The 15,353-nt window shown below is 39.3% G+C and overlaps 1 protein-coding gene across 1 annotated transcript in view; it reads right to left on the reverse strand.

Moving 5' to 3' along the window:
* The window catches only part of adamts3 (ADAM metallopeptidase with thrombospondin type 1 motif, 3), a 164,681-nt gene that overhangs the window by 33,565 nt on the left and 115,763 nt on the right, over positions 1-15,353 (reverse strand). The window contains exons 11-15 of the mRNA XM_080047884.1: positions 7,832-7,945; positions 7,370-7,515; positions 6,800-6,975; positions 5,168-5,301; positions 4,180-4,303 (exon numbers count right to left, since the gene is read on the reverse strand). Coding sequence (XP_079904010.1) covers positions 4,180-4,303; positions 5,168-5,301; positions 6,800-6,975; positions 7,370-7,515; positions 7,832-7,945 — 694 coding nt within the window. The remainder of the gene's footprint in view (positions 1-4,179; positions 4,304-5,167; positions 5,302-6,799; positions 6,976-7,369; positions 7,516-7,831; positions 7,946-15,353) is intronic.

Consider the following 15,353-nt stretch of genomic DNA (forward strand, 5'->3'; position numbering starts at 1 on the left):
GCAGCACTACTGTATATTCAGTGTGTGTGTGTGTGTGTGTGTGTGTGTGTGTGTGTGTGTGTGTGTGTGTGTGTGTGTGTGTGTCTAGTCTACACAGCGTTAGGCAAATCAATTTTGCACTACAAAGCCACTACAGGGGATGTTTTTCAGTAACGCTGGATACTTGCATATTGTGCTTTCCAACAAAGGGGTTTCTTTTTGGGCTCTCTTGCTTAACTGTTTGCCTGTTAAGAAACGTGATGATGAGTGGTTAGATGAGAGTGATGGTGTTAATAAAAAATGAATTGATGATCACAGTTTCAACAAAAGCACTCCCTGAAACGGTTTGATGAAGCCGTCATTGTAAAACAATTTTTTTTTTTAAATTGTTCTCTGAGGCTCTGTACTGGGTTAATTGATAGGGAATAATTAATTAGAGTTGAGGTAGGTTTCAGATTTAATGTAGGAAGGCATCATGGAACCGTTTGAGTAAATGCTCTGGTAATTCTTTAAATCATTCTTTTCATGCTGGCGGTTAATATGAAGACACAAAGTCACAATGAAACATCAGTGGACCGAGGTGGGTTCTAAATTTTGTGTGTGTGTGTGTGTGTGTGTGTGTGTGTGTGTGTGTGTGTCTGCAGGGCGGAGATAACCTGAAGGAAGCCGCTTGAGTTCCAAGGACGAAACGAAAGGGAACAAACTTACACATTTGATAAAAAAAATAAAATAAAAATAAAACGTATTGATACTAATAAAAACATTAAAGAGATTTCTTAATTAATAGGTGTGTTAATCCAACTGAACTAGACTGTTTGGAGTGTAGGCTGCGACGTCAAGATACACAGCACAACCCAGTGTCACTCTTCACCTTCCATATGGCCACATTTTGTAGTTTTCAATGAAAAAAATGAATAAATAATCCTTTATGTGGCTTGTATGGGCAATTACGATAAAAAAGTGTAATGAAACAAAAACAATAAAACTTTCCTACCGCTAAATTGTATTTACAAATTCTCTCTCTCTCTCTCTCTCTCTCTCTCTCTCTCTCTCTCTGTGTTTAGACTCAGTAAGATTGACAGCTTTTTCATTTTAAAAAAGGCTGTTTTTTTAAAACCATTTAGCCTCAACATTAAGTGTTAAATCACATGCACTGAGTCACTTGTTGTCTAACAGTATATTCTACATAAACATTAAATACAGTTTATTTTGTCTCAACAGATGAGCCAAATCATTAATTAAACACATACCTCCAATAGCCACAATACATCTGTGACATTGAAATGCATCTGCCAGTGAAAAAAACAAAATGTTTGCCAAAGATGAAATACTTGATTTGTTGTTGTTCCTAACATCTTTCCTTCATTGAAACTAATGACATTGACCATCAACCTCAACTCTACTTTGCATCTATTGTTAAATAGTAATTGGGTAGGGGGCACCCGTGGCGCAGACAGTATGTAGGCTACAGTAGTCTATAGATGTTGAGTATGAAGGAGGGAGGACGTGAGTATGGCTTCCCGAAGACAGCCTGAGTCTAGTCAAGTGTCTGCTATAGTGTATTAATTATGTGGATGAATATGTAAAAAAAAAAAAAATACATTTTAGTTTGTGTTTTTTATATTAACATCACGACATTTTTGGACAAGAGTTCTTCTGCTTCATTCCTCTCACTGCATTTAAAGGCATACCCCCGGACCACCCTAGGAGGGTCTGGTTCTCCGCTGGCTACTATTTTCCCCCAGCAGGACATTGGAGGCACTAGCGGAAAAACACTGGGTGTGTGAATAACATTTAACAATAGTGAATAATTTGGGCAAGCCTGACTGCCTATCTTTCTCACTCCGCTGCACACTCAGTCACTGCTATCCATGCTTAAAGGAAGCAGGATTAAAACACTGGATTAAGATGTTCAAATGTATTTTAAAAAAGCAAAACAAAAACATAATTAGATAAAGATGTTAAAATGTATTCAAAAATGTGTTTAAAAACACACACAAATGTTTAGAATGTTTCAGAAATATGTTTAAAGCTGTAAAATAATTAAAAGATCTTTCAAAACACACAAGGATTTAGAAAATGTTTTGGGGGGCTCCGCTGAAATTTGTTCTCTGAGGGGGGGGGGGCTCACTCTCTCACACTTTGAAAACCCCTGCAGTATACTATACATTGCATCCACCTCCTCTTCCTTATTTTTTGACAACCTATTCTTGCAAGTTGTCAACGAATAATATTTCCACAGGATGATTATTGTTTTTGCTCCCAGCCATGTGAATGCACCATCAATGCACAGTCAACTTACATCTCCCTCACTATTTCTCATTTCAGGAAAAATCTATGCTTATTTTTTGTTTCGCCTCAGCGGTTTTACCTCCAAATCTGAGATGATGTGAAATCTGGGAAGATGCTCGAAAAGTGACACTCAACACTTTTCACTTTGAGTGCAGTTTCTCTCCCTGAATAACAATGGCCACTTTGCTGTGTGCTGGAAAGTGTCTCGGACCACTCGAGCCCTGATGAAAGCTATTCTCCTTACTCCAGAAATCAGAACTCTGTTAGTAGGATGGGTGGGCTTTTAGTCGTTAAAAAAAACAAGACAAAAAGGAGAAAATAATTGAAAGAGCCAGTGAAAGGCCGATCAAGAGCTGTTGTTAAGCCCTCACCACATTGTGTTTTTAAATCAGTGCTCGAGGCATTGCACGTGCGCCGCAAAAATACTGCACTTTAGGTGTCATTTCCTCAAAATCTAATATTTTTTTAAATCACAAGCCAATTGTCTTTGTAATCCAAGGTATTCGGTTCCTTTTGAACTTAAGACAAGAAATGGAAAAATAAGAAGTGCCATTAGGGTGTGTGTGTGTGTGTGTGTGTGTGTGTGTGTGTGTGTGTGTGTGGGGGGGTGATGGTAATCTAAATGTCTCTCTAACTTTAGAGGCACATTATCAAGAGGACACATCAGGACACCTTAAAAAAGTTCCAAACTAGAATTTTTCGGGAGACTCTCCAAGAGACGATATGCTTTTAACTTTTCCAGCAAAGTTGTGTTACACATATTTTTTTTTTACTATCCATCTTCTGACAGTATCCTACAAGGACACAAGCTAGCAAGGCGACCAACATAAGCTATTCAACACTTTTGTCTATCTTTGTCTTTAGGTCACAGCAAAATTTGACCGCTGTTCCTAAATCAGCGTTAATGGTGCGCCATGACAACAGCCCCGTTGAAACAAGAAGCTATGGAATGAATCAGTGTGCAGGGATAAGGCTGGAGCTATATGCCATATCTGCCTCACTGTCAACAAATCCCATTTAAAGATAATACACAGAAAGCAAACAGGCCCTTCTAATCGGTACAGTAGGTTGAGACATAGTTGTATATAGATATACTGTGCAGTATTTACTATTTTTTTTTGTACAAAGTCGATATTTATGTGTTTTTTTTCTGAAGAATTACGTCTTGGGCTGCAAGCCAGCCACACACAGGGTCAGAAAGTTGGACTCAAAGGTGGACTAACTTTTGGTTTTGATAATGAAAAGATATGGAATAACACCAGCCTTATCCTTGGAACCTAAACTACACGCTGCATTGCCCCCACCTTGTCTTTCGTCGCTTTTCTAATGTGTATTATGTATTTTAATCTTGCCCCTGTAAAGCACTTTGAATGGCCTTGTGTCTGAATTGTGCTATATAAATACACTTGCCTTGCGTCTACCCACAGTGGTCTACAGTAACAACATTACAGGTAGCCCAGTAAGGCCCGTTTCCACTAAGCAGCACAGTTCGGTTCGGTTTGGCAGGGCACGGTAACCCTAGATCTGGCTTGCTTTTCAACTGCCCGATAAAACCCTTCATTGGTAGGCGGGGTTTATGTGTGTAGCTCCACCCATTTTGTGACCCTTTAAGGCGGCTTGGTACCCCAACAAAAGGATGATAAAAAATAGGTGCTGCATCGTTTAGCTTCTTTTGGGACCCTTTCCAAACTTTTCGGCAGTGGAAACACAAATAGATGCATGCCGAACTGCTCGGTGGAAACGAGTCTTTCGATATACATACATGTACAGTATGTCTTGTTATTAAGGTTTATGGTTCACTCATGATGACAATATGTATCCAGGAACATACAGGAGTAGAGACAACAGGCAGGGAAATGTTATTACAATTGAGACATTGCGCTCTTACTGGTTCCAATGTGTCCTTACCAGGTTTCTTTGGTGTGCGGGTGAAGGTCCCTTTGACGGTGCGACAGTGAGAGTTGTCCCCGCCGCACACGCCACATTTGTCCTCGACTTTGTTGGAGCCGATCTCTCTGTCGCAGCCAACTTTCTGGAGAGCGAGAAAAAAACGATTTAAAACTATGAGCAGGTTTAGGTTTTTGGAGACGTAATAAATTCACTAAATGAAACATGGTTTTAATGAGAGGAGTTCCACCTGTCGAGAAGAGTTTTCTCTAAGGTGAACACACACACACACACACACACACACACACACGTTTTAAAAAGTGTATGCCTTTTCCTAATTGGATAGTTCTTTTTTAATAGTCATGATATGCTTGCCAACACCATTTGCCTGTATCATTAGCTTTTTAAGTTTTCCATGCTGTTTTACTGCTATTAGTTGTCAAGTCCTTGAAGCATATTTCACCTATAGGCTGCTGTACAAACCCTTGAACACAGCGTGAACTAAAGGCTTGTGCTGAACGCCACATACTCATGTGCTCGAGTACACTTTCACACTCTGCTTTGATTCATGTCAAACAGCGGGGAGCGAGCACTTTTCCGAACATTTTCTTAAGGTTTATTCTAATAACTCAATAAACTAAGAGGAAGATTGGATCCCTGGAACACTGTTGGAAGTTAGAAAGCTTCCTGAAAGCTTACTGTTTCACTGTTGTTGTTTACAGCAGGGCCCACGGTTTGGTTTACAAGCATATTTCAGTCTTACGTTTGGTCCAAGGTGCCTCAAAATAATTTAGTTTTGATTTATGATTATATAATTATTCATTATAAGAATTACTTTTAGATTAATATGTTTTGCATACTAACTGCAGGCTCTTCAAAAGTTAACAAATCCCCCTTCTCTGAAACAGCATAATGCACCATTAATCATACAACAATGTCATTTCAAAGGAGTCCCTTTAAAAACTTTCCAAAAATAAAGAAATTATGTCGTTTTTATAAACGCCCTTACCACACATTCTCCGCGCACGCAGATACTGTAGGCGTCTTTGTAGGAGCACCGCGTCCCATCATGCACCAGCTGCTTCATGTAGGCCACATCTACCGTCTCCCTCGACTGGCAGTACAGGTGGCATCTCTTGTTGGCTATAAAACAAAACAGCATATTGGTGGATAATTAGCGTTTAAGAAAATCCAATTTGCAAAGGCAAAATTGAGATTTTTTAAAAATGCCATTACATTATTTACGAGTTATTTGAACATAACCACGTACATACATAAGTAAAAGATAATTCCATGCTATATTTAGATAAGCCTTAGTCACACAACATAACAAATAACAATGTACTGGTAAAATCAAGATTTTACCAGTGTATGTCTCTAAACACGTGTATTGCTTTTTTATATTGGAAACTGCTAAAGTTTTAAAAGAAAACTTCTCCACTGCTGTTGCTGCAGTTACGAAAACCCAGCTTGAAATCAACAGTCTCCAACCTGCAAAATGCTGCTATAAAATGTCCTGGATTATGGTAATTAAATGGCCCCACGGGATATAAATGAAAAAGAAAGCCTACAGAATAAAAACACAGTAAGCTATGCACTTAAGAGTTGGCCACGGCAGGAATTCAATGATGCCGTGATTAAGTCTTCATACATATTCTGTAAATAGTCCTCTCAGTTGCTGTACTTATATCAGACCCTTAAAAGAACCCACTGGTGCATGAGAGAGACTGGAGAACAAAGTTTGAAAACCTTACTAAGGGCCCTTAGGTTTCAGCACGTCTCCGCCAAAGCAATAAAAAATGCAGTACCACACGCACCAGGCAGCTGAACTGTTTTACTTTTTCACCTATAAGTTTGCAGGTATTTCAAAAGACCATTTTCTGAGCTAATAACGGCTATTTTTGAACCTACATATAAATCTTTGTAAAGCGTGATTTATTTTATATCTCCTTGATGTAACGTGGGATGTGCATACACACCCATCCACACTCTGTGTAAAATTACATTGCCTTTCTTTGGTAGCTCATAGCTCATTTTACTTTCAAACTTAAACAAAGAGTTCTCCTCATCACTTCCGTGCCTCCATGCAGGTTCACTGTAGATTTTGCTTCTTCATTTTCTACATGACTGAATTTTTTAAAAACCTTGAATAAATTAGGAGCTTAACTATTCAAGGAGCGCAGCAGCCGGATATAAAGCAAACAGCTGTGGTAGAGAGCAGAGATTTCAAATACAGTAGATAAAAAGGCTTTATATCCACATTGCAGAGATCCACCACCTTTTGAGCAGAAAGGGCACGTGTTGAGCTTGGATGGTTTTTGAATTTAGCATATTGGCAGAGTGACGGGAGACAAGAGAAAAAAAAAAAAATCAAGCATGAAAAATATGAGAAAGAAAACCAGACAAAAGCACACAAAAGAGTGTTATCCGCTTGTTGAAATTGTCCCAAATTGTTTTTGGTAACAGAAATAAAGACTTTTTTGGATTCATGCAGGAACAAAACAACATTTTGCTCAGAGACACTAGAGGAGTCTTGGTTATTTTTCACGTGGATGAAACATGCAGCATATGGCTCTTTTAAAGCTAGAGTGCGTAACTTTTTCATATACATGAACATTGGTTACTGTTCCCCCTGGCTTACCGTCGGGGTGCTCGTAGGGCAGCCAGTGGTGTTTGGCGTTCTGAAACTCAAAGTGGGAGTTGCGCTGCTGACACTGCTGGGCGCGGAAGTCCTCGAAGTGCTTGGGGCAGTCGTCGATGTTGCAAAGCTGGTATTCGTAGTTCACACCCGGGCAGTCCTGGCCGCCGTTGGAGGGTCTGGTGGGAATGGGGGGGGGGGGGAGCTTTAATTAAAAAACCGAGAAAGGTTGAACTAGCCTCTGGAAAACCTGGTCTAAAATAGTAAAAAATCTATATATGATTTCAAAATTGGCCGTCTCAATAAGCTTTTACAAAATTCTGATTGACAATAAATGTCGCTAAAAAGGATAACACGTAGTTAAAACAGCTTTTTTTTTTGTCTCTCAACCATTTGACAGGATTATGCAGACGTGGCCTTTTCAAACGGTCTCCATGGCAAAAATTGGTAATTTTCTTGACTGTTAGATTATGTAATGAAGCCAAACAGAGTCAAATCATCATCATCATCATCATCATCATCATCATCATCATCATCATCATCATCATGTCATTGTAACTTGTTGCCACTCACGCCGGGTTGTTGCACTGACGCGTGCGGAAGCGGACTCCGGTGCCACAGGAGCGCGAGCACGAGCCGTACTTGCTCCAGGAGCCCCAGCCCCCGTCCTGCTTCACCTGGTTGGGGTTCTTCCACATGCAGTGACCTTTGTAGCACCACTACACAGGAGAGAGAGAGAGAGAGAGAGAGAGAGAGAGAGAGAGAGAGAGAGAGAGAGAGAGAGAGAGAGAAGGAGACATTTAGCCAAACATTATAAAAAACTCTGTTAAAGGTACATCGAGGAACATTTAAATAGGTCCTTGCCTTTGTCATGTTTTTTTTGTGCAAAGGGGGTGCAAGAATTAACACAAACTAAGAGTTCTAAGAGCACCTTTAAAGACTCTAAGTATGTGATTCAGAACTGTCTTGGATCGTGTCCACGTACTTTTGGCCGAGTAGTAATAACCGTACTGTATGTTATAGACACAAACTTACTTTTCCAGGATTGCACTCCGTCCCGTCCAGAGGCGGCCCCTTCTTGGTCTTGCAGAAGTAAGGGTTGTCCGGGTGACTGCACCACAGCTGCTTACACGGGTCAAACGTACGGAACTGAAACACAGACAAAGAGTAAGTGAGCTTAGAAAATGAAAGTAAATGGTAAATTGACTACACTTACAGTATGTAGCACTTTTCTCTGCTTTTTTGCACAGACCAAAAGCGCTTTACATTGTTTTGTACACATTCACCAATTCACACACTGATACCTACCACGCAGGGTGCAAGCTAACTATGGGGAGCATTTTAGGGTTCAATGTCTTGCCCAGGGACACTTGGAAAAGACATGTGGCGGGGAGGCGGGGGATCGAACCACCGACCCTGCAGTCCAGTGGACGACCGCCCTTCCCCCTTAAGCCACAGCCGCCCTGAAGTAGAATGTTGTTTTGACAAATAGCTTCACACAGCTCTCACATTGTGACGCATGAGTTGAAGACTAATAGGTGAAAATTGACTTTCTTTTTTTAAATCTTTTGATTTCAAAGAAGACGAAAAATCCAAGGTTGGCGTTTGAAAAAAGAACCACACGTTCTTGCCCAGTTTGCTCAGATACAATTAAGGCTCAGTATGATGCTTTAGAATTGATCTGATACAACCTTTTGTTTTTTATTATTACGCAGTAGACAGCTGGCACCCTGCAGACTAAACTTCTTTACAAGTGTTAAGTCTTACACTATGAGAAGCACTGAAGTTGAGTGGAAAATCGACACTGTCTTTGTAAACACTTTATTGTGGTGGGGAAGGCGGTCAGACGTTTTATACTTTTAAAGAATTTGAACCGATCATCCGAATCACTCTTTTTCAGCTGCTTTTTGAAGCAACACTTTACTGAAAAAAGGCTTTTGTGCACAATCTGAGCTGCCAAATCACCTTTTACACTTTTTCCTCTTAACGGGTTAAGATATTTCTTTTGAATTGGTCAATCTCTGTCCCTGTCTGTCTCATCAAGCTTATTTTCTCTGCAGCAGTAGTTTGTCTTTTACACAGAACCAAGAGGACACAATCCAATAACTCAAATCCATCCATCGATAGACATCCACTGTGGGAAAATGTGGCAATTGGCAAATAAACTTGTGATACGTTTTTTTATGGCAAACTTAAATTGAATATCCCCCTCCTTGTGGCCATTTATGAGTTCCTTACAATTAGATTAGTAACTCAGAGAGAGGTAAAGAGGCAAAGAGTGTTCTTGGATAACTTAGTTTCAAGAAAGTTTGCCTTTTTTTTGAAAATGTTTGCAAAAAAGCTATTCAACACATTCCGGTGAGGCGCTCTCAATGACCAGTTTTCATTCCACATAGACTGGAAAAAGGAGATTCAAGGTATAAATAATTAATTTTTCAGAGTTTGCATTATTAAAAAAATCTGAGGGGGAGACTGGTGATGGATTGCACAGATGGAAGATTTGAAGATGGAATCAAATTATGATTCGTAAAATCCGAGGAGATGCCATCTTCAGGTTGGCATCTCCTGCTCAAGTCTTTAAAATCTATTTAGTTCTTAGCACTCAGGGATACAATATAAGCAGTGAAACAGCGTATTCACTTTAGTTTTATTCGATCTTAAGAGCTCATTGATTTCCCACAGATTCCATGGTGTTTCTGATGCAGAGAACGGAGCACAAATTTGGGCAATTGGGAAGAATTATAATAAAAAATATATCTAAAAAATTTAAGACAAGCCTAGGTCCGACTACCTTTGTATAATATCTGTTTACAGAGCCTGGGGTGTGTATAAACAACAGATTTTTTTCAGAGCGCACACACAGTACGGGCAGGTAGCGGACAGTGAGTAAAATAATTGTCGATTTTGACAAAAACTGTTTTGGATTAGGATGGCTTTCTCCAACCTTTAAGGGTGGTAACAAACCTGGGACAATGTGTGGTGCTGAAAAAATCAAATGCACAACAAACTGAGAGAGAGTTAATGGGTTAGTTTAATACATTCCTGATTAAGAGCCACTGCCACTGTCTATCCCCTAAACTTTGTATTAGGACTTCATGAAAACAACTGAATTAATTGGAATCATGCAGAGAATAAATTCAACTCTACCGATCTCGCTCAGTTGGGTTTCGGGGGTGAGTGGCTCCCCCCGTTTTGCAGTGGCACACAATAAACACTTAGCCGGATTTAATGACCTTTTTACAAACAAAACAAAATCCCTTTGAGCTTGTGTGATCCAAATGAGAATTCACAGGGCTGCGATGCACAAATTGCTGTGGACGGCGGGCGGCCCCTCATTACTCAACATTGTTGTGCATTAAGAGAGCAGCCTGGGGACATGCCTATGCTACAAACACCTCGTCCATTGACGGTCATTTAAGGCCAACAAGAGAGAGCCAGACCTTAAAGGTGGAGTCAGTGATTCTGGAGAATGTTTGTTTTGTCAAAATCACTTTTTGTTCAAAATCATTGAATATATCCCCCAAGCTTCGTACTGTGTGCGCGCTGAAAATAATCTAGTGTATATACACAGCATAGGCTCTGTAAACGGACATGTTGATAGTTATGGTGGGCACCCTATGTTTACATACCCTTCGTTTTTACATAACCGTTTACATTGCCTAGGCAGTGTACTAGCACCAGATTTGATTTTTTTCAGTGCACACACAATACGGACAGGTAGAGAATGGTGAGGAGATATTCATTGTATTTCACGGAAAAAAAACCTTCTCCAGTATCAATGACTCCACCTTTAACTGTTCATATGTTTGCAGATGCTACAAGATGACAACAAATAAATAAACATTGCAATATGTTTAGCTTTTAATGGTTAAAAATTCAATTTGATGAAATCTTGTTTATCTCACTCTGAGGCCAGGTTTACAGAAAATGAGTCAAGGATAGAGTGGGTTGAAATTCTTCGTTCTTTCAAAGTAAGAATTCAATTCAGATCCACGGGGAAAGACGTCAGTGAAACGAGGTCGCCAAATTGTGGGCGACAGCAGCGCACACCTGATGATTGTGAGTCAGCAAGCATATGGCAATTACAAATTACAAAGAGAGGTTGATACTATAGCAGCGCCGCATTTAAATACACCCCTCATTAAAAAGATGAAAGCACATTTGCAAATTCAGTGTCGCAAATAGCAGAGGCACTGGTGGTCAACAGAGATGAAACAAATAGGAACAATACATGGTCAGATGAGTCAATCCTTCACCATAATCTTCACATCCGGGCAAGTGTACCAATGTGTTACAGGCCTGATATGAATGATTGACCCATACATTGATGGGATCAGGTGGCTCTGTTATGCAGTTGTGGGGCATTTCACTGGCGTAGATTGGGTTCACTTTAGAGGGAGCGGGCACTGCCAAGCAATATAAGGTTGTTCTGACTGAGTGATCTCTTCCAGAATGACTATGCACAATGGGGTCACTAGACGGTTTGATGAGTATGAAAACTATGTGCCCCCCCGTGTGCTATGGCCTTCACTGCCACCCACATCTCGACCCAATTCAAACAACATGGAGAGATTTAGGACTGCAGTGATATGCTGCGTTATAGTCGAACTGAGGTCAGAATTCCTACTTCGGAAAAGCCTTGGGAAAAAAAACACAGATGAATATTTGGAAAAAATAACATTTTAGCTCTTCTGTATTATTTGTGATAATACAACAAAAAGCGTTGTCATCAACTGGTATTGCTAGCACCATGGCTAACCTGGGGTGATTCTAAAAGGCAAAAAACGTTCATGCTTTCTTGTGATTTCCCACTCTGGTGCTACTGAAAACACAATCGACTCAGATGTGGCTTCACTCTCAGTGTGGCCCTACTGACTTCCTATGTAAAACGAACGCAGCGTTAAACAAGTGCTCTTCAATCACCATTATTGAACCGCCAAATGGAGAAAAAGGAAAATCATCGCTTCGGTAGAGCTACAGAGGCTTGGGGAATAAATGTCAAGGATTACTGAGGCTAGTCAGCAGGCACGGGTAGGCACGGCACCTTACTGAGACACTTTAGGCACTCTGTAAAACGCACTATAGATTGTTTGGAAAGTGGCGGACCACCACACTTCTAATCTAATGTATAATCTACGTGGGCATGGCAAGGGTTTTTTTTTCAACACATACAGCTACGGAAAAAAACTAAGAGACCAGTCTGGATTTTTCTTAAATCTTCATCTCTACATTACTTGACGGAAATGCTCTTTATGACAATATCCTTATTGTGAATTTGGTAGAAATGTTGTCAGTAGTTTATATTATAAAACCAAAATGTTCATTTTACTCAAACATATGCCCATAAATAGTAAAATGAGAGACACTGAACATTTGGAGTGGTCTCTTAAGGCATATCTCTTAAGGCAGATCCCTGAAATGTATGTTGATGACCACTAAAAAGTCAAGAAGCTTTTCCTTTGGTATAAGATAACAGCCAATCTAAAACTACACAGCTTTTTTTATATTATTAATATTTATAATAATATATATTATATATTATGTCTAGTGTTGCAGGTGTGTGTGTTCAATTGAAATGTTATAGAGAAAAAGTTCATTTTGTTTGTTTATTCATTGTCAGCATATGGGACTTTTGCCTAGCACAGTTGTTCCTCTTATGCCGCTGCATTATTACAAAAATATGAGGGAGAAACAGTGATGGATTGCACAGAATTTGGAATCAACTTATAGACCAAACACAATTACAAAGCACTTAGAAACACAGAACTAGCTGTGTGGCTTACACTTTAGTTTTCTTTATACTGTGATAGTGCTCCTATCCCTCTTTAAAATGGGTCCTCAAAGCGTTCCAGCCAACTGGGAAGTCCTACTTTTTCCGACCTCCTACTAGGACAATACGACTGGAATGCTGTTTAAAGTCGGAGTTCCATCTACAGTTCCTTAACATCGATGTCAGGGGACTACAGATGAAAAATAGCCTTTTTTGCTAATTCTGGCATTTTTAACCCATGTATGATCATGTGCTTTATTAATTTGCACTGTCCCCTTCTGAAATAAACTGAATTATTTAAAACAGTGCAGCCTTTGTTCCCTTTGACAGGCAGGTTCACTAGGAGTCTGTTCAATCAATATCTACCTTGATTTAAAGTCCCCCCCCCCCACACCCCTCCTCAAGGATTCTGGAAAATCCGTTTTCTCTATACAAACATCAATCCAAGGTTACTCACATGCCCTGCTAGTTTTAATGTTTTTTTTTCAGGCTGATAAATGACAATCAAAAACATCCCATTCATTAGAAGTCCAAGATAATTATTAAAGTGTGGTCTAAAATAGTACAACTCAATACATGATATCCAAGTTGGGTGTCTCAATAAGCTTTGGCAAAAATCTGATTAAAAAGTATTTTTTGAAAAAAAGCAATTTAATTGTCTAGACCGTTTGACAGGACTGTGTTGGCATGGCCGTATCAAACTGTCTCCCTGGCAACAGTCATGTTTTTTTATAGAAGAGCCATAGCCCACCTCATCTAAACAGAATTTGGATGGATAAATGTGCCTGAGTCTTTTCAGATCCTTAACTATAGTGCATATCATTTGGCTTTACAGGGGCTTTAAGAACTCCTACTACCTACCTACAGTATTTGCATTTTCTACCGTGCAACATCAAACCAATCCTTTGCATTTCAGAGTGATAGATCAACTTATTATTTCTGTTTGATCACTTATCTAGTTAGCACAGTCTAGTGTAGAACAACGTGACGTGACTGGTGAAAGAAAAAGAAAAGGTGCATTGCAGAATATATTGTATATCAAGCGACTTTGCGTTTTTGAAAAGTGCTATATACTGTAAGTTGAATGCATTATTATTATTATTATTATTATTATTATTATTATTATTATTATTATTATTATTATTATTATTATTATTATTATTATTATTATTATTATTATCCTAAATATATACAGTGCTGCTTGAAAGTTTGTGAACCCCTTGAGCATTTTGCAATTTTATTGTGTTTAACCATTATATGAAATAACACATTTTTGTTTATCAATTCAACATTGTTCTTTTCCAGAGATCAATTGTTAAAATAGATTAAAACAATTATTTGACAACTGTTGTATGTGCAAACCCTGAGCTGCATTGCTTAAATCGAGCAGGTTAACACAATCAGGTGGGCCAAAATGATTGATGAAATAGACCAATGTAATGAGAGATCTTTAGGGAAGAAATTGGGTGGCACTAGATAAAACAGAGATAACACCAGGTCAGTTTAGGCCCACCAAACTGAACCCATATGGGTCAGTTTTGATGTTGCACATTTGTCTGGGGACAGCTATAAATCCATATAAAAAATGTTGAGCTCCATCGGTCCACCGTGTCCGTGAAGCAAATCATCTATAAATGGAGAGATTTAAGAGTGACTGAACATCTGCCTAGAAGTGGGCTTCCTTCAAAAATATCCACAAGCACCACAAGAACAATTGTGCAGACAATTTGACACCACCATTCTTCACTTGGGAGAAGGTTCTCTTGGTGGTAGGCAGAGTTACGTTTTTGCCCAAACACGGCAGTTATGGTTATGACCAAACAGTTAAATTTTGGACTAATCTGTCCACAGAATAAGACTTCAGGTATCTCCAGGTGCTCTCTGGCAAAGTTGTGACAAGCAGTTTTGTTCTTTTTTGAGAGCAGAGGCTTCTTCAGCAACCCTCCCATGAAAGCCTGAGTTTTCTTCTTATTGTGGAACCATGCACATCTGTCCCAGATGCTGCAAGAGAAGTCTGCAAATCACTAGACGTAATGTTTGGGTTGGCTTTTAACTGAAGAATCACTTTTCTTGTGGCGCTTGTGGATATTTTTGAAGGAAGTCCACTTCTAGGCAGATGTTCAGTCACTCTTAAAGCTCTCCATTTGTAGATGATTTGCCTCACGGTGGACCGATGGAGCTCAAACTTTTTTTTATTAATTTATAGCTGTCCCCAGACAAATATGCAACATCAAAACTCTATTCCTGAGATCCTCAGAGATTGTTTTCCCTTCCAGCATGTCTGACCTGTATGGGTTCACTTTGGTGAGCCTAAACTGACCTGGTTTTATCTCTGTATTATCTAGTGCCGCCCAATTTCTTCCCTAAAGGTCTCTCACTACATTGGTCCATTTCATCACTCAATTTGGCCCATCTGATTGTGTTTACCTGCTCGATTTAAGCAATGCAGCTTAGGGTTCACACACTTTTGCACATACAACAGTTGTCAAATAATTAGTTTTATCTGTTTTAATAATTGATTTCTGGAAAAGAAAAATTTTGAATTGATAAACAAACATCTGTTATTTCGTATAAAAAATACTGGTATTGATAAAAATGTATTAATTATTGTTAAAATAAATACAATTCCAAAAGGTTCAAGGGGTTCACAAACGTTCAAGCAGCACTGTATATATATACAATATAACCCTGAATATGATGGACTATCCAGATAGCAGATGTGTAAGCAGATGTCTGTTTGAAGCGCTCACTAATCCACCATCTAATTTCCTTTGAACACAAGCTGAT

This window comes from Ammodytes marinus, assembly GCF_949987685.1.
Source record: "Ammodytes marinus genome assembly, chromosome: 2".
Lineage (NCBI taxonomy): Eukaryota > Metazoa > Chordata > Actinopteri > Uranoscopiformes > Ammodytidae > Ammodytes > Ammodytes marinus.